This window comes from Physcomitrium patens, chromosome 19 (assembly GCF_059467195.1).
Source record: "Physcomitrium patens ecotype Gransden chromosome 19, ASM5946719v1, whole genome shotgun sequence".
NCBI classification, from domain to species: Eukaryota; Viridiplantae; Streptophyta; class Bryopsida; order Funariales; family Funariaceae; genus Physcomitrium; species Physcomitrium patens.
The window spans coordinates 3,082,510-3,103,220 of record NC_143428.1 but is presented as its reverse complement, the minus strand read 5'-3'; the positions used below and the strand labels follow the sequence as shown (position 1 = coordinate 3,103,220).

The following is a 20,711-nucleotide window of genomic DNA, read 5'->3' as shown; positions in this document are numbered from 1 at the left end:
TTTAGGCAGGGGATTGTCTGCGCGCACGACGCAGCAATAGATTCGTCCGAAGAAGTAAGTCACCCGGGGCAAAGGAAGGACGGGGAAGGAAGGGGGGATTCAGGAGATTGTTCGGGAACGCGAAAGGAGAGTTGCGAGTTGCGAGTTGCGAGTTGGTTGTTCTGACACAGATGAATGGCACCACCACGCGGAGCGACATCGCAAGAGGGGCCACAACCATAATAATCATGCCCTGCAGCAGCAGCGAGACAAGCAAGCTAGCTAGCAAGCAAGCCTTTCCTTTACTTTTACTTTACTTTCCTACTTTACTTTTACTTTTACTTGCTTGAAAGGAAGGAAGGAAGGAAGGAAGGAAGGGAGGGAGGACAAGCGGCAATTTGAATCTTGCCATAAATAAAAATCTACTTTGAATCCAAATCCCAGCTTGAATCTACGACCGTGAATCTCCCTAATTTAGGAACCCGGCATCTACCTCTGGAATCGAGCGAGACGCGCCCACCTGCTCCACCCAGCCCCCTCTCCTCGCTCGCCCACCGGCTCGGTCGGGAGGTAGGACCGGATATGCCCGGTAGGTCCGAGAGAGTGCAAGTATAAAGAGAACGGCGCTTGCAACTGCCGTGTTCGCCCTCTTGCATAGCCCCCGTTCGTCTCCTCCTCCTCGGTCTCCGTCTCCGTCTATCTGCGTGCTTGCTTCCGTGACTTTCCGCAATTGGATTCACAGTTTCCGATTCTTCAGCCGGCGTTGCTCAGCGTCTGCCTCATCCTTTGCTCCCTGCCGCTGCGCAATTTCTGTCCCATTTGATGCCTTGAAGCTCCTGTGGGCACTTTTCGGCGTTAGTTGTGAGAGAGAGAGAGAGAGAGAGAGAGAGAGAGAGAGTTTAGAGGAGCATTTGATGGAAGTTGCGAAGTGTTGGTGAAGAGTTTTTGCATGGTTGGGTTGGTGCAAAGGGGATGACCTTGCTTCATGAATGGAGATTGATAACTGGGTGGTGATGCGAGTATGAGTGGAGTTGACTGACGAAGATAAAGTGTTAACGTTGCACTTTCAGCGGGTGTGGGGTGGGAAGCATCGTGCTGACGTCTTGCTACTATCCTGTGTATACCCTGTGCTTTGGTGGATGCGAGAGGCAGTGCTTCTGGTGGCTCAAGTGATCATGATGCGGGACGCGTTCTAACTTCAGGTGCAGGTCACGAAGCCGCTGCTGTTAGGGGTTTGTGTCTTCCTTTTTCCTTCTCCTTCCCTCCCCTCCCCCTTCAGTGACATGGATTGTGATGATCTGTGACTTTATTATCTACGGGAAATGAGAATCAGGCGTGCTGGTGAGCGCTGGTTTTGCAGTGGTTCAGTGAAATTGAGGACACTGTTTACAGTTTAGGGACACTTGTTATGTTATTTGTGGTTGGGGTTACTCTGCTTCTCAGAAATTTTTGAATGTCGCAATTATCGCATTTGGGGTTTCCAAAGAAGACGAACTGTTGAAATAGTCCAGATTTGTATTCAGTCTCTGTTTCCCGCCTCGAACGAGATGTGTAGGATTGCAACTCTGAACCCGTCAGCACTGCTGTCCCTGATATGTAGGCCGCTTGTGCTGAAATGCTGGTCTACCCCATCTCCATTTACTCAATTCTCTAAGATTACTGTTGTCGCTCATCATTCAAGATGCAGTTTGTTGTTCAAGTCTTTAAGAAAGTCTCATAGACGGCTTAGTGGCTACGGCAGTAATTTTCGTTTCGATAGCTGAATCACGGACCTAAAGTTCATTCACAGCTTGTTTTCAAGCTATTATTTTCCAACATTACGAGTTGGAAGAGGTTGTGATCTTGTAGTGGGATGTGGCGAGTCAAGGAGCTGTCCTCCTGTAGTTGTCGTCCCTCGGAAATTTGACCGAGTAACTAATTGCATTTGGACGTTGTAGTTCTGCAGAAGCTGTTCTTATCTGTAGCAGCTAGACAGAAATCTTGGGTCTGCAATGTGTTGCTAATGGTGTTGTTTTCTCACGACTCTTGGTTTGGCAGGAGTTCAGGTGGTGTGGCGATTAACTTTGTAGTCGTGGGGATTGAGAAGTATGGGTTGAGTAGTGGCTTGGTTGTTCACTTGACGTCAAAGGTTTCGACAGTCTCGGGTGGCTCTCTCGGCAGATTGCATTGCAGTTAAATATTTTGAAGCTTTGCTGAATCTTGGGGAGTTTAAAGCTGTTCGAAACAAAGCGAAGCTTGTTCTTGAGCTCCTTTACTTCAACTTGAGGAGGAGACCCGTTTGGGTAGTGCGGGTATGAGGCTGGACAAAAACGCCACGTCGGTTGCGTCCTCCGCTTCCGAGAGCCTTTGGGGGGTGGGACTATTACAGTCTCGGGAAAGATCGCCACTTTCTTTGACAAGAATAGTCGACCGTGAGAGGGAGGAAGGACGTCGGAGGGAGGAGAACAGGCGCAGAGAGCAAGAGCGCGAGAGAGAAAAAGAAAGAAAAAGGGAGAGCAAAGTATATAGTCGAGATGGGCGGTCTCAAATTACTCCAGTCATGGCTTTGGCCCCTCCATCTCCAACTTTCACTTTACCCCCTCCAACTTTCAGCGTCGGATATGCTCTGACTTCCAAGAAGATTAAAAGCTTCGTGCAGCCCAAGCTAGAAGAACTTGCAAGGTACATAGCACCTTTGCGTTAACCACCATTAATGGATGACGGTAGTATTGGATCTGGTATTCAGAAATTTTTGATTACAGGCACTCGTTATCGCTACTCTGAGTGTAATATCAACTCAATTAGTTGAAGCACGCGTTCCGGTTGTCGTTGTGTGTAATTAATTTTTATTCATTAATTATCTATGAACCAGTTCCACGTGACCTGCAGTAACGTCATTTATCAAAACTTTTAGAGGCACTTCACCAAATATGCTGATCGTACAGCTGAGCTCAGCAGTAATTCCTACTATTAGACTTAGGATGTGAGTCTTGAATATTCTTTGACATGGGGGTTTTCCGCAGGTCCAAGGGGATTTCACTTGTAGCAATAGATCGAAGCATACCGCTGACTGAGCAAGGGCCCTTCGATGTCCTTTTACACAAGGTTGGTTTACAAGTCCTGTACCATGTGAATTTTCCTTGACCCAGAGTGGACAAGCATACGCCTTTTCGTAGTACCAGACTTTGTGTGCATCTTCATACCTTGCAGTGGCCCATCTCAAAGTTCAGTGCCGGGAGTATAATTCACTTGCAGTAGTCTTGTTGTGAAAATTAATTAGCTGATGTCAATCGACTAAGTATCTGTCATTCCCAGATTCTTATATGCCGTGTCAGAAAGTAGTGACCTTTCGGATCCAAATCTCCTAAATTTACGTTTTCAGACAATGAAAAATTGGTGAGAAACTTCTTTTCCTAACAAGAACGTTGGCTTTGTTTTGTTCGACGTATTTACAGAGCACAGGGAAGGAGTGGCGCCAGTCGCTGGAGGTGAGAGTTGAAAGACCTGAGGGAGATGGAAGGGAGCTTGGTTGCCTATGTCTTCTCGCTTCTGCTTAGCCAGCGTTAGGCTTTTGGAAGGTCCAAAGGATGATAGCCTCTCTTGTGTACCTGTCTAGAATTTCGTATAAAATATCAAAGAACTCTACAAGGTTTTAATATCGAACATTCACTAGCAGTGCCGGGCTGCAAGTTACACGAGCCACAGAGAGAGTAACTTGCAGCCCGGCAGCATAGTCATGCTGTCGGAAATTAAGATCGACAGTCCTTTGGAATTAATCAATGAACCTTGGGATTTTACTTGGATTGGTATTGAATAAGTTGTTAGGTTTGTGCCCCATGAGGGCGGTCAGTCTTATCTGTGAAACGGCAGATCGTCATACCTGCATTCCGTGTGGTGACCCGATGATCAGGATGGTTTGCACCCTGGTTGTGCTGTGTGTATGAACCGTAGCATTCATTCCTAAAATCTGTGGTCGGTGATAGGTCGAAGACATCCGCATAGCTCTGGTTCAAAGACGATGTTCCTGGGGTATAATGGGACTCACGTAATGTGTTAATGTGAAGAAGGTAGTTTGAGTATGTAATGTTTCTAATCATGAAGGTCGTCGTCTGTGTGACTCCGGCGGTATATTGAAATTCTTTGATGATGTCTGCAGGACTACAAGAGATTGTATCCGGATGTAGTGGTCCTGGACCCTCCAGAGGCAATTCTGCAGTTGCGTAACCGCCAGTCCATGCTGCAGGATGTTGCGGAGCTAGATATGAGCGATGCTGGGGGTAAGTTCTGTCATCTTATGTACTGAGCCCCTCCCCCTAGGATATGGAACCCCAACAACCTATGATCATGAAAAAAGAATATAATGCGTATTGTGGGCAGATAATTTATTTCAGTTTCCACCATCTGTTTGCAGGGTACAAATGAACCAACAGACCCTCAGACACATCTATAATTGCGGGTAGGTTGTGTGCAGACCTACCTGAACTTTTTTAATCATTTGTGCTCAACAACCTTGTTGTTTTGAACTTTCCTGATTGAGAGTACGTCGTGGATGTATTTCAGGTTACGTGGGGGTCCCAAAACAGCTAGTGGTCACTGGTGATGCAACGTCGATTCCAGCTGCTGTCTCCGAAGCTGGCCTTAAGCTTCCATTGGGTAAGCGTTGTACAACTAAACATAAGTCAATGAACTCTCAACAATTTATCGAGTAGGTAGTAGCAAAAAAGCGTGTTTGCCATGTAGATTACAATGTGGTTATCATGACTCCTGACCTTTCCATGTGTGCTTGTGTATGTTTGAAGTGGCAAAACCACTGGTAGCAGATGGATCCCCCAAGTCACATGCGATGTCTCTGGTTTACGACGAGTCCTGTTTGACCCAATTAGACCCACCTCTAGTGCTCCAGGAGTTTGTGAACCATGGTACGAACTTCTTCCCTTAGCCTTCGCAGTATACTCTCGATGAGCTGAAATTTATACCTGTATCTGTAAATTTGGATGTTCTGTCAGAATAACAATTTTCACTCTCGTGTCCCGTTCCATTTTGCAGGCGGAGTTCTGTTCAAAACCTATGTAGTTGGTGACTATGTTCGAGTGGTGCGGAGGTTTTCTTTACCAGATGTACCTGAAGGGGAGATGAAACGAAATGGTATAATGCCTTTTCCACGAGTTTCTTGCGCAGCTGAATCAGCTGAGGAAGCTCTGGCAGCTGGTATATTGGATCCTCAAGCAGCAGGTAGGTTTCATTTCTCCTCGGTATCGATTATCTGTCTCTGTTTAAAATCTCTTCTCTGTTAGCGAGCACCGACGTTAGTACTTATTTTCATCCGTTTTGATACGTTCAACCTTTATTTATTTTGGTATGTTCTGCATTTTTTTTTTTTTTTTTTTGTGTTTCCAGAGTTGCCACCGCGCCGGCTGCTAGAAAGCCTCTCAAAAGAGCTTCGACGAAGACTGGTAAATCCATCAATTCTTCCATAAATCCCTTCGCAATAGCACTTGCCTAGTCATGTGATCTTCTAAGAGGATCATACTCTGCGCACTGCACTTGTGATGTGGTGAATCGGATAGTAGATGATTTTTCTTCTTACAGGCATTTATTTAATAGGAATACACATAGGCCTTCGTTTGCATAATTCACTGCATTGAGTTCCTACTGTACAACTTAATGAGTTAATGACTGCATGTGACCAAGCATTTACACCATTATTGTGCATGGTTGGTGTGACAGGGTCTACAACTGTTTAATATGGATATAATACGTGAAGGAGGAGCCGGTAGTCGGTACTACGTTATTGATATCAATTACTTTCCAGGTATCCGCTCACTTTCCAATTGCCTAGATATGTTTTGCAGAAACTGATTAAACTACTTCTGGTGGATTTGGAGTGGTTCTTATACCAGAGTCTGTTAATTCCACCAAAATTTTAGAAACGTGTTTCCATACACATTTGTTTTGATGTTATGTATATGAAGTAAACGTTTATTCCAGTATGATGATGTTAAGGTGATAATGTTCTGATAATGACACACTGTTAAAACTTGCAGGTTTTGGCAAAATGCCCGAGTATGAGAAAGTCTTCACAGACTTCTTAGTAGATTTGGCGGTAAACAAAAGTAAGAAGACGTCAAGGGCTGATTCTTCTGTTTGCTGAGAGTCTGATATTTAGAACACTGTTCCTGTAGTCTTTTGTACTGAATCTACTTACAGTAGCCGTATGGTATTCAAGCATATCATTACGTAGGCAATAATTCTTTTGTATATATCTTCCACGTCTCGATGTTTCAGGAAATCTGTGACATAGCTAACAAGTTATATTCAATTCCTCTGTCGGATTCCAATTTTGAAATGCCCTGCGTCATGCACTAGTAAATTATTTGTGTGCACCTATTGAAGAAATATGCCGTGTAAAATAATACCCTCGTAGCACACGACATGCAAACCCTCTTCTGTAAAGTCGAAGCTGCAGCATGTAAGACAGCAGCAGCAAGCTGAACAAGCTATTGCGACAGTATTTTACTGTCCGACTGCGCGAGTGCTTGAAGTACCCATCAGCCACCATGTCGCTCCCATTTAATAAGTCACACACTGATATTGCTCAACACAGAGTCAGCAGACTACGAAATGGTTGCCATTACCACTACATTGAACTTAGTAAATGTGGTAAAATGAATGAGCCTGTCACACCCGCACTTAGTGATCTGCAGCATACGCATGTCATTGCAATGTGTCTGCAGCCGCCACCCGTACCCCACACAATAGTTGCCATACAGTGCACTAAAAAATCTAGCAGATATGGAGAGGAAAGATCTTATACTTACATGACAGTCGCGCCATGATCTCTTGCAGCCTTGCACAGGGTTCCACCTCGGAGTGACAGTGCACTAATACAGTAGAACAGAACTTGTTCTCCATTCTTTGCATCTGGTCTTCATCCTCCTACAGAGACAAAAGTTTCAACGTGGAACATGAATTTGAAAGACCGAAGCGCCACTGCCGCTGTTGCCCCCGTCCCTCGCGTTCGGACGCCTTCCTGCTCGAAAACTGTCCCCATTGCCTATTTCTCATTAGGACATGAGCAAAGCTCGTTGCAAAAAGCGTTACCCACAAATCCTCAGTACCTGTTCCAAACCGATTGTTGCTGTCTGATTCATTACAGTGAGAAAACGAGAATCCAGGGTATTCACTAGCCCAAGTCGCTTCGGTCGAACCGTTCCAGCGTTGTGTAGCTAGAGCACGAGGCTCCTCGCAAGGATTAAAAAAACTCGTACAGTAGAGCTGAGTTCAAGGCAGCCACGGAGGTAGCACAACACCATGGGCACTTGCAGGGGGTCCGAGCAGCGAGCTAACTGAGATAGTACACCGAATCAATGTCCTGGACTGTCGAAAAGACTAGTTTCATCCGCTGTTCTGATAAGTCCAGCTACTGAACTTGGATCTGTGCCTGCAGGCAGAGAACCTTGAAAAAACACCCGCATCAGTCTTCGACAAGTAACAAAAATGCGATGCTCATGCTCTTGATCGAGTCATATGTTTCATGAACACAAAATTTCTGTTGAAAATTTCTAAGAGATGGTGATCTCTTAGAAATGAAGAAAATCTGCAATATAATCATTTGAGTCAAAATATATATACACACCTCTCTCTTTTACACATGCAGTAATTTCTATATATATATATATATATATATATATATATACTCTTGTCTTGCAATAACAAGCTACTTGTGCAGTCAAGTGCTAATGGAAGTCATATTTGTTTCTATTTGTTTCTATTCTAGATCAATGTTGTGATTCATAACTGAAGTAACAAAGATTCATAACTGAAGTAACAAAGATGATGTAAACTAAATTAAAGTTTCCTTTGTAATATCTAACACTCTCCATCAATCTTAGTTTTCTACTTCCAACATGTCACTTGTTTCTCTATGTCTCATTCCTGCTCAGATTGTGAATCTTCTTCAATCTTTTGTGATTCTTTTATTCTCTATTTGTGTTTTTCCTTTGTTTTTTTCTTGTGTTTGTTCTTCAATTCTTTTGATTCATTTTGTTTGTGCTGTTTGGCACGTACAATTATATTTTTTTCTAGCTAGGTTATGTGTTACTTTGATGTTGAAACTCTTTCATCATACCGCAGATTTTCTTCATCAAACATTTGGCAAGTATTAGAATAATTTTGCTCTAAGTCCTTCTATAGTTGCTCATAGTATTTCAAAACCATTAAAATTTCATGCAATTTGATATGATTAACATTCAAGAATGAATATGTATATATATATATATATATATATATCTTAGTCAGCATGTGAAGGTGAGGTGAAACATTTTTCTCTTATTAAGCTCAAAAATTTCAAAACTTTGTTTGAAGCACAATACTATTTCAAAATTCTTTCACCTTTAACTTTTTCTTAGATTTAATATCTTCATTGTTATTAGTAAAATAACAATCAATCTTTTTTTTTTTATGGAATTTGTAACAATCCTTTTATTTTACATTTTTTTTGATAATAGAACCCATTGAGAGCTTTTGTCAAGATGTCGACTTGCTAATGTTTATTGGAAATAAAATTTACTTCTATATTTCTATTGTTTATCTTCTCTTTAATATAGTGAAGTTGTAATTTAATATGTTTTTTTCTTGCATGCATAATTAGATTATTTGTTAGTTTGAACAACTCATGTTATCGCTAAAGATTTTTATTGGGTCTTTTCTTTGAATTTGTAATTCTAAGCAATATACTTATATAAATCACTTATCTTGTAACTTCAAATAAAACTCTATATTATTCTTTTACTATAGATAATACTATTGTTTCCAATAAATTATTTGTCCAATGAATTGGAGAAGATCTTAACTTATAAATTACGCCTAAAAATAATTTTGAGAGTCTAGATCTTGAGCAAAATTTGTATTAGTAAAAGTGGGCAATTTTCTTTTTTCATCTATTTAAAAGAAGATGCAGTAATTCATTATATCTTTAAGATATCTTAGTATATGTTTTGTTGCAATGAAATACATTTTTTGTCATAGTATATGTAGTATAAATAATAATGCATTGCAAAGATAATATCTTCTTATATTATTTTTAAGTGAATTGAATTCAAAACCAACGATTAATACTAAATAGCATCACATAACAAAAATACCATGTCTTTTTTGAATATGATTATTCTACTCATTAGTTGAGATACATAATTTGAATTTTCTATTTCAAATTTTTGCAATAGCTTTTTGATGTATTATATCTAATGCATCCAAATTTTTTAACCAATAAATTCAAATTTAATTCTTAGATATATATGTACATATCCAAAATTAATTATTTAAATTTTTTTCTAAATACTTTTGAATTCATTCAATATTATCATGATCATCTCTTATTAACAAGAAATTGTCTACATATAAAATTAATAATATATATTTCTTATTATTAATGCAATAGTTATCAAGGACATACATTTCAAAGAACTAAAAGATCAATATATTCTTGTGTCATTTAAAAAGATAAAAAAATTACTCAAAGATGGTATAATATTAAACTAGAATGACTATTACTAAAGAGAAGAAGATTAAAAAGTCTTGAAACAAGATTAAGGACTAGAAAGGCATTGACAAGAGTAAAGAAGGCTTTACTCTTGCTTCCAAATATACTATCTAACTAGGAGCTATATAGTGACATTCTATGGGACCTCTAATATATGTCTAACTTACAAGATACATGTCTTAATATGCAAGATAAGTTTTTTAAATGCATGCGATATTGTTAACTTATATCACAAGCTATCTATACATGCAATATATGGCTAATTTATTAACAAAATTTCTAACCTATCAATCAATTATAAACATATATAAAATCAAATATGTATTTATAAAGTTTTTAAGAAGCTTTGATACAAGATAATATCAAATCTATCTATATTTATCTTCTACATAACACTTCTTATTTAAATAAATATGTATGTTTGTGACATTATTCCTCTTTTTAGGAATGAGTTTCACAAGGAACAATATTGTATTATATGTTGCCTTATTTAGGAATGTATAAGGCACTTGGTTGTAGAAGATGAAGTTATGTTTTATAAGTATCCAAAAAATCCTAATAGGCTTCATCCATATAAGAAGAATGTAATTTGAAAGTACTTAAAACTAATACAAAGTAGTCAAAAATATTTTTCTTAGTAACCTCAACTACACATAAATTCCAATTGCCTTATTACTTTCTTAATTAGGCAATTTTGACTTCTCTTTGTAAACCTTAATCATATTCAGTGAACTTTGGCAACTGTAACTCTTAATTTAACTATCCACTTAGTACAAAATTTTGTATAAAAATGCTACTATAAGTCTTTTATATATTCAATTTTTTTAGCCCAATCCAACTTACAAATTATAAAAAAAAATCTAAAAAACTACAATGATGTCACTTGGCTACCAATTCAAAAGTTGATGTACATGTCCGAGTACCAATTTCTCCTTCTCCAACTATTAACTTCAACTCAAAATTAATGTATAGCTCAATCTTTAAGTCTTCAAACACCATGCCAAATTTCACCTTGTTTCAATTCATAGATCTTTAGATATCATAGAAATCCTACCTAATACCAAACTGCCAACTCTTGATAAGCTCTTGTACCAAAAACTAGATTTCTTTCAATCACATTATTAGATTAATAATTTTTTTTAAGCACACTTAGTACATCCAATCAACCAAGTACTGTCAAATTTTGAACTATAGATGTGACACCAATTGCACGAATTAGCTAAGAGTATTAGTCTTAATTATATTATATGAATCCAAAGTGACCAATACAAATCTTGAATTTGAATAACAATTACAAAGATATTCCAAATCCTATGAAAATAAGCCTTATGCTTTTAGAACAAACTTAAAGCTAGCTTTTTAATTCCAATCATTGATCTCCAAATACCTCTATACTTTGCTCTAGACAACTATCTTAATGGTTGGAGGTTTGATTTTGACATTGTCCTACAAACAATTGATCCTTAGATATCAATCCAACCTATCATAGGAATTTTTTAGCCCAATCCTATCCTCAATTTAATCTTAGTATCAACTATATTAATTGTTTACCTCTTCTATCAATTTTTTAATATTAATTTATGACTTTTTTAAGGTACTAAAAGAATTTTCATATCCTAGAAAGAAAAATTACTAACAAATCTTTAATCTATTAGCTATTAAGACAAAAAAACAAACTAAGAAGATTTTATAAAAACCATATTAAATATTTTGAATTATTATTAAATCAAGATAATTAAATATTAATATAAAATTTATTTTTGATTATATTTTCACCATATAGTTGTATTACAACATGATAAAAATCATTATATATTGAAGAAGTCCAAGATGTGATAAATTGTATTGCCATATACTTAGAACTTTGTTTTTTTTGAAGGTGATTAATAGGTCCTTTCAAACATCAATAGTATTCTATACTAAGGCAAGAAGATCATCCTATTTTTTGATAATTATTAAGGCCTTTGTAATTTCTTTCAAATAAAATATTTGAAATACAATTAAGAATCATTCCTACCTCCAATAAAATCACCAAACATTGGAAGTCTCTTCCAAGGTAGTGATATCAAACGTGTTGTATCTTGCCATTTATTTGAGGAAGAATATGTCATTTTTGAGGATCTACATCTCTATTACTTCATCATAATGGCTATGATAATTATAATATATTGTTTAATAAGTCAACAAATGATAGGTCTTGAGTTGAATCAGTTGGTTATTAATTCTTTATCTCCTTAGCACCACAAATACACAAAAATTACAAACAAAGATAGAAATTAGAATGTTGTTTTTTTAGATCTTATTTCTTTTATAGCAAAGATTTATTATTCTTCATCTTGATTTTTATAGATGTCATGAATGCAAAGCATCAACCTTCTTTTTTGTATTTATAAGATTCTTGAGAAGTTTCTATATATGTTCATTAATATTATATTTGTACCATAAACAAGATATTTTAACCTATTTTAATGCCACCTTAAATCTAAAACTTCATTGATCTCATATTTTTAATTATTGTCCACTTCTATAGTAGAAAGTAACATTTGTCTTCTTTTTAAGATATTCACTATTTTATATCATTCAAGAAGAGATATATAGAATATGGCATGGATCTTTATAGATTCTAGTAGATATAATCAATAAAAAATTGGATTGATTTTTTCATAAATAAAAAATGGTCCAAGCATACAATAATCCAACTTATCACAAAAGTGATTAATTTTGATATTGTAATAAAATAATCATACTTTGTTGCCAATGTGGAATTGAGGTTGCTCCTTGTAATAGGCATCTGCATTGGTTTTTTATTTTTATTTTTATTCTTGAGCTTCTTTTAATTGTAATCTTTATTATTAAATATAGTTCAAATAAATAATTTGTCAAATCTTTTTTCATAAAATTAATAATTTTTATAAAATCAAAAATATCAAATTATGGATGATAATCATAATAAGGAAAAAAAATATGTTTATTAAGTAAAAGAATGTATCATATAATTATAAGCAAACTTTGTAAATGGCAAAAAAATTGTCTAATCATCTTGTTGGTAGTTGATAGTATACCTCAAATACTATTTCAAAACTTGGTTTATATGGTCTATTTGTCTATTGGTTTAAGGATGAAAAGCCAAAGATAATTTTATGTCCATCTTTAAAATCTTCAAAAGAATTCTCTAAAATCTTGATATAAATTAAGTTCTTCTATCTGATACAATATCCTTAAACAATCTATGATAGCAATAGATATTATTTTAATTTTTTTTAAAAATATTTCTTCACTTATGATAGATTTTATATATGGTAAAAAATAAGCCAACTTGATAATATAATCTACTATCATAAATATAAAATCATAAGAATTTGAGATTAGAAGATCCATTATAAAATCTCTAGAAATATAAGACCATGGTTGTTTTAAAATAGGTAATAGTTGAAGAAGTCCATAAGGTTGATGATGAAGATTTTTTGATCTTGCATAAATGTTGCATGATTATACAAAGTCTTTAACTACTCTTTACATTTGAAACCACCAAAAATCTTTAGATGTTAGCTCTAAAGTCTTATTGTATCCAAAATATCTGATTGTTGGAAAGTTGTGAAAAACTTGAAGAACTCATAATTGTGCTTTGTATCATAGACATAAATATTTATTTAAATACGAAGTACTAAATAGAAAACAAATATAGATTGTTTTGATATTATCTTATCTATGAAGCTTCAAAGTTAAATACTTCTCTATGTAGCTTATTATAGAAGAAACTAATAGAAAGATATAGTGAAAAAATAAGAATATATAATAAGAAGGTAATAAAAAATTTAATTTCAATATTATATTTTTATAGAAGAGACTTCTATTTACTTTGTAGAGGCATAAATGAGCCAATTTAAAATAAATAAAATAAATAATTGATATAGGCATGTTTAGAAGAAGTTTGAGAATAGGTTTTAGTAAAAATTACTTCTAAATATGAAGAATTGATACTTGATGAGGATTAGTTATGAATCAAGGTTAAAATCAAATCTTAAGGCACAAAACCTTGTACCAACAACTTTAGAGTTCTTTGATTAATTAGAGAATAGGATTTAAGAGTAAACTAATCAAAGAAATATTAATATTTGATTTTATATGATTCAAAAGTATATTGAGGTTTTGATAGCTTTACAAAATTAGAGATTTATTATGTAGATTTGGATTTCAAGAAATAAAAAGGTTTTCACAAATTTGATGATTTTGTGAAATTTACAACATATTTATGAATAAAAAATTATCAATTAGGTAATATGTTTGTAATAAATGAGTGTGAGAAATTATATATCAATCAAGTATTTAGATTGAAATTTATAAGAGTTTTTATGGATTATACTCACGGACAATTGAAATTTAAGATCTCTGAGGATTTTCATAAATTTGCAACATTGGCATGTTCAATTTATGCAAAAATTGATGAAAAAAATTTAGACTTAAATATCTACTTACTAGCCAAATTTTAGAATAATCAAATTGGTTTAGCAAGAAGAAATATATGTTGAGAGGATCAACATTCAAGTTAGAAAAGAAGGGTTGTCAATATCTAAGAAGTTTTGAGAGTTTTTTTTTTTTTTTTTTTTTTTTTTTTTTTTTTTTTTCACTTGTTTTTTCACTTGGTGAATTTGATTCTTTTTAAATTTTTTATTATTATGAATTTCTTGTAGATTAAAGTTGAAATAAAATTTTAGTCAAAATCCATGGTTTAATTAATATTTAATAAAGTTTTATAATAATTATAGTAATTTATTAAGATATATTTAGAATTTCTTTAAAATAATTTAAAATTTAGTTAAAATTTAGAATTTTATTGAAATTTTATTAATATTTGATTAGAATTTAAATAAAATTTTATTAAAATTTAATTAAGATTTAAATTTTGATTGAATTTTAATTAAAATTGATTTAGATTTTTTATAAGATTTAATCTAAAATTAGGATTTAAGATTTGATTAAGATTTGATTAGGATTTTATTAGAGTTTGTTAAAATTTAATTAGAATTTATTTAGGATTTTATTAAGGATAGTTTAGGAGTTCATTAGGATTTTTTAAAATTTTATTTAAGATTTTTTGAAGATTACATTAGGATTTGATTAAGATTCAATTAAGATTTATATTTTCAATATTTTAAAAATATTTCTTTGATATTTTTTAATATTTTTATTATATATATTCTTAGAGAATAATTTATGATTTCCATATATTTTTTATTTAAATTCTTTAAGACTTATATTAGAATTTAATTAAATATTGATTAATATTTTTATAATTTAATTAAATTTTTTAAGGATTTTATTAGAATTGTTAAGAACTTCTTATTGCAAGTTCTATTTTATCTTCTACAACCACATGCTTGATGCATTTTTCAGCAAACTTCACAAAATACAACAACGTGCATATAAAACATTTATCTTGAAAATTAATATACATGTTTTATAAATTGGACTTGTGTTGGAGGTGCTATAGGATGTCGTTACATAGCTCCTAATTAAATAGAAGTAAGAATGAAACTTTCTTCACTTTTGTCAATGCCTTTCTAGTCTTCTTGTCTTTGGAAATAGTCATTTTAGTTCAATGTATTATCATTCATGAGTGATTTTTTAGCCTTTCTAAGTAACATAAGAGTATATTGGAATTTTCTTTCTTTTATACTCATATTTTTGACACTTTTTCTTTTAGAATGTATAATTGTCTCTCGAAATAGAGTAGATTATTTTTAAATTTAAATTTAAATTTAAAAGTATTGTGAGACTTAAAATAATTATTTTTAATATTATAAATAAGAGAATAAAAGGACATATTCAATTGAATTTGCTTAAAAAAGATTAAATCAAAAATCAATATTGATTTCATTGATCAAAGATAAAAATTTTCCAAGTTTAAGAAAATTATTCTTTATTGATCAAAAGTTACATCTCTTTCTTTTGATATAAGATAAGAATATCTAGAATCAGCATTTGACAAATCTTGTTGTTTTTTGGATTGATAAGTGATCTTGAAATTAATTCTTGATAAAAATATGCTCTAATAGGCTTGGTGACAATTCAAAATATGTGTCAATATGAAATAATTGAGATTCTTGTAATTTTTCTATATAGTTTTTGTAATAAAAATTACTTTTAGATAATAATGCCACTCTTGAAATTAATCCACAATTATAAGAATTTTTTTTATTGTGGATCTTATAGTTGATCTTTATTACTAAAATTTCCTTGAATAGAAAGCTATCAAGTTGAGCTTATCATTTTTTCTCATTTGTGATAATATTATATCCATAGCAAAGTTTAATATGTTTTTTTTTATAAAAAATGCCTTAGAAAAATCAATGTTGTATAAGATTGGTGTAAAAATAAATATTTTCTTCAAGGATTTAAAAGATATTTTATTTTTTTGCTCCTTTTAAGTTTGTCTTTTCAAATCAAATATATAAGAAGAGTCTCAATTCAAATTTTTTTTGATAAAGATTCAATAATAATTGATAATAATTGGCAAAACGTTGCATGTTTCCAATTAATTTTGAAATTTTCCAATCCATAATAGTTTAGAATCTTTTAAGACCTATAATGAAGCCATTGATTGAAATGATGTATGCTAAAAAATCAACTTGAATAATATAAAATACATAATTTTCCATCTTGTCATATAATCTTGCTTTTCTTAGTTTTTATAATATATGACAAACATAAAGTTCATGCTTTTTTGTATTCTTAGAGTAGATTAAAATATCATTTAGATAACAAATGAAAAAATCATTAAGAAACTTACAAAAGACATCATTCATTAGATGTTAAGAAATAATTCATACATTTATGAGTCCAAAAGGCATGACATTATATTCAAAATGCCTATATTTAGTTTCAAACATAAATTTTCATTCATCTTCTTTTTTAATATGTATCAAATTATATACTCTTTATATAAATATTTTTATATAAGTCTTTACTTGATTAAGTTGATTAAAAAGTCCTAAAAACAAAAGTAGATGATACCTATTTTTGATGGTGATCTTATTGAGTCCTTAATAGTCCACACATATTTATAGAAATTCATCTTTTTTCTTCACAAATAAAATAGGAGCCTTTGATAGAAATTTAGAATGGTGTATAAAATTCTTAATCAAATTTTTGTTAATATATTTCTTAAATACAACCAACCTGTTTTGTGAGAAGTTGTAGATTAGTTCAAATAGTAGTTGATTTCTTTTTTAAAGATCAATAGAATAACCATAATAATGTTTCTCAAGAAGAATATGTGCATTCTTCTTTTCAAAAAAATAATCTTAGTATTAGCTTGAAATACCACTTGAAATATTTTTTTTTTATTAAAAATAAGTATTGTATACATATCAAAAGTTGATCCTTATTTTGCAACATGTATGAAAGCTCTTGCACCTACCAATAAAGGTTTAGATATATTAAACTTATGGATTTCTATTTTATTAATAAAATCTTAAATTAAACTATATAAAAAATAAAGATTATAAATAATTCAATCTATTTGAGGGTTATATTTTTTTAGCTACAATAATCCTAAAACAATTGGATTAAAAAGAGATCTAATGATATTAAATATTACTATGTTATTATGATCTTTAGTTTTTACATCTAAAGGAATTGTTTTCTAGATTACATCTCTAAAGGACAACAAACAATTATCTATAACTTCTACATGTATAAATATATTTTTCTTAATTAAAAATATTTCTTGTATTTTAACAAAGGTTTTTTCTATAAAAGAAGTTGAGGATCTTAAATCTAATAAGACAAAGGCTTTGTGATTTTTTTGATTCTAAACAAATAATTTTTGTAAAACAAGGTAAAGAATTTGAGAAAAGAATAAAATCTTTATTAGGTGTTATCCAAGAGTTTTTTTGCACAATCCCTATTATTACTAGAAAAACTTGTTTTTTAATAGATCATCTTTTTTAGCAATCATATTCTTCATTCTATAATTATATTATTTCTTTAGATAATATTGAGTAGTATATATAAGTTCTTCATAATTTAAGTGCAATCTTTCTTGACGATATCAAGTCTTTTCTTGCTCAATAAGAAATTTGAAATGTACCATGTAAATTTGCATAGATTTTGGCCTTAATTAATAAGATTTTATAAAATTAGAAGTTATTGCTATAATTTGACTTATAATTCTCCAACCAAACTTTTGTTCTTGATATCTTTTAAAGAATTGATTATTGCATGCAATGACTTGAGCAATAAATTATTCCAATAAATTTTCTTTTAATATTTTTAATAATAAATCTTTGACATTGTCTTTTAATCCATATCAAAATTTGATTTAAGCTACCTTTTTTTGATCACTTTCTTTAAATGTGGTCATAAAGACTTTTAAGAATGAATTCATATTATGAAGAATCATAAATATTTTTTAATTAAAGATATAAATATAGAGAGAGTATTCTAAGATAGAAGTGTATTTATGAATCTAATTTGAGTAAACATATTAAGGTATTGAAAAGAATACAATCTTAGAAAGAAATGCATTTATTTTAGAAATCTTTGAAACTTTGATCTTGTTCTATCAAAATTTTTTGGCATACTTATTCTTACCTCCTTCATACTTATAGAAACAAAGCTTCTTGCATTCAATTGTGAACTTGATCTACTTGCTTCTCTTAATTATAAAATTTCTTGGTATAAATTCTAAACCTTATTGTTGACTTCTTCCATAGACATAGAAATAGTACTTCTATAGCTCACATTAAAAATACATGAGATTTTGACCTCAAAAATATTAACAAGTTTGTGGAGATCTAAAATAGTTGCAAATTTATTATGGTTTTTGTCATGAGTAGAGTCCATAATTTTTCCTTCCATAGATGACTCAAATAAATATATAAGTCAAATTAGAAAAAGGTAATCTGCAACCAAATAAAAATTTCTATAAAGAAAGATAGATATTCTTTATAAGAAAAATAATTAATATTCAAAAAACTAAAATTTAATTTAAAGGTGAATAGTCTGCAACCTTCAAAATAAAATAATAAAAGTAAGGTAGTTTATTCACTTTAAAAATAAAATTAGAATAATAAGTTAGCAATTTGTATTAAAGACATGAATTTTAAAGAATTAAAAGATCAATATATTCTTGTATCATTCACAAAAACTAAAAAATCACTCAAAGATAGTATAATATTAAGCTAGAATAGCTATTGCCAAAGACAAGAGGACTAAAAAGTCTTGAAACAAGACTAAAGTTAAAAAATGCATTAACAAGAGTGAAAAAGGCTTCACTCTTACCTCCATATATACTATCTAACTAAGAGCTATGTGACAACATTCTATAGGACTTCCAACATGTATCTAATTTACAAGACATGTGTCTTAACTTGCAAAGCAAGTTTCCTATGTGTGCACCACATTATTAGCTTGTATCATAAATTATTCACACATGCAACACATAGCTAAATTATTAGCCAAGTTTTGAATCTATCAATCAACTATAATTATGTATAAAGTCAAATATGTATCTATAAAGTTTTTAAGAAGCTTTGTCACAAGATAATATCAAATCTACTTATATTTATCTTCTATCTAATATTTCTTATATAGGACAATATGTATATCCATAACAATAGTACAAGTTATAAACTTCATTACTCTTATTAAGATTTTTCTTCTTTAAACAAACATCTATTCTTAAATGTAAAGCTTTAATACTTTACTTGAGTCTATGTAAAACCTTTTTTAACTTACATACTTTTTTTTCTATGTTCGTATTCTTTTAAAAATTTGGTACTTTTATAAATACTTCTTGTCTAAGAATGCTATTTAAAAGAATTATTATTACATCCAAATGTCTAATTATTCACTTTTTTAGCAGCCAATGCTTTGACATATTTTATTGTTGAGTACTTCACAATAAAAATCAATATTTTAAAATAGTCAATTCTAAAAACTTGAAATTTTTTCTTGCAACCAATCTATCTTTTTATTTTTAAATATTTCTAGTTCCATCCATCTTTACTTTAAATATCTATTTTAAATTAGTTAAATATCTTTTAGTAAATCTATCAATTCTTATGTGTCATTCTTTTCAATAGAATCTATTTTTTTTATTGAATTGCATTAGTCCACTATTTTGTATCAGTTACTTCATTAAAGTTTTTCAACAATTTTGATTCAATAATTGCTTTATTTTTTCTCTTTACTATGTGTGAAGGTAAATTTCACCTTTCAATCCAAATTACAATATGGTCTCAATTAAGTGTTGCTTGTAATTGGTGGTGTGAAGTGAAAGTAGTAAGAATAAGAACAAAAGAAGTTTAATACAAAAATAAGTGAAATAAGTGCAATCAAGCAATTGTATAGTATAAAACTAATCACAGTCTATTCATTGAGTTTTTATCCAAAAAAAAGTAAAAAGTGAAAATAAAACATCTATTTTTAAAATTTTATTTTTTTTATATTTCAAATGGTATAATAAATATGTAAATCCGAGTTATTATGAATAAATTATGAAGGTTTAAAAATAACAAATAAATAAATAAAAAATTAAGTAAAAATATTTTACTTCAAAGATAACTTGTTTATAGATCAAAGATTTGAGCTCCACCAAGGATTACATATAGTATATATAGGTATATAAGAGAGGCCACAAGGCTTTAGTCTTATCCTCCAAACTACTTTCAAGGTAGTATAATCCATATGAGACTTCTGCACCTTCTTTTTTACAAGGACCTCACTAGCTGCTAGTCCTATTATTTTCTACTAGTAAAACCAATATTTTTTCATTTTTGACTTTACCATGGTATTTAAAAATATCCAATTATCCTAAAAACCTTCTATGGCCTTCAAATCTTGCTCTATTTTTTCATAATGGCTTCCAAAGTGGTAAAACTCATTTTTATCAAAGTTTTAAAAATTGCTCTAAAAATTCCTAATTTTTTTAAAATAAATTCTAAATAAAATTTAAAAATTTCTATAATATTTTTATAATATTAATATCAATTTAAATCTATATTTTCCTATCTTGATAATTTTTTATAGTAATATAATTAATTTAAAACTACTATGAATTCTACTTTCTATATAACTAACTAAAAAGATATGAGGTTCTTTTTCATGCTTCTTTTAACTATTAATTAAAAATTATATATATATATATATTTAATAAATAATATATAGATAGAAATCTAATTTAAATATTGATCTTAATAAATAATCC

General features: G+C 31.1%; 1 protein-coding gene across 4 annotated transcripts; it reads left to right on the top strand.

Annotated features, from left to right (window-relative positions):
• The first annotated feature begins 631 nt into the window (after positions 1–631).
• Positions 632–6,304, top strand: LOC112296035 (inositol-tetrakisphosphate 1-kinase 3). Of its 4 annotated transcripts, none has more exons than XM_090244771.1 (11): positions 632–1,181; positions 2,025–2,640; positions 2,982–3,063; positions 3,414–3,446; positions 4,115–4,235; positions 4,519–4,611; positions 4,758–4,877; positions 5,005–5,190; positions 5,356–5,411; positions 5,686–5,770; positions 6,003–6,304. In XM_090244771.1, the coding sequence occupies exons 2-11, from the start codon at positions 2,273–2,275 to the stop codon at positions 6,107–6,109; spliced, it is 1,251 nt and encodes a 416-aa protein (XP_090100897.1). In that variant the 5' UTR covers positions 632–1,181; positions 2,025–2,272; the 3' UTR covers positions 6,110–6,304. The 4 variants fall into 4 exon arrangements, with proteins under 4 accessions (XP_090100897.1, XP_090100895.1, XP_090100896.1 ...); XM_090244769.1 differs by having other exon boundaries at positions 2,017–2,640; XM_090244770.1 differs by having other exon boundaries at positions 632–1,211.
• The last annotated feature ends 14,407 nt before the right edge of the window (positions 6,305–20,711 follow it).

Excerpts from the sequence above, each read along its gene's own strand:
- LOC112296035 (XM_090244771.1), top strand. The coding sequence starts at position 2,273 with ATGAGGCTGGACAAAAACGCCACGTCGGTTGCGTCCTCCGCTTCCGAG. Across the intron at positions 3,064-3,413 it reads TCGATGTCCTTTTACACAAG|AGCACAGGGAAGGAGTGGCG; the intron begins GTTGGTTTACAA and ends ACGTATTTACAG. Across the intron at positions 5,191-5,355 it reads ATTGGATCCTCAAGCAGCAG|AGTTGCCACCGCGCCGGCTG; the intron begins GTAGGTTTCATT and ends TTGTGTTTCCAG.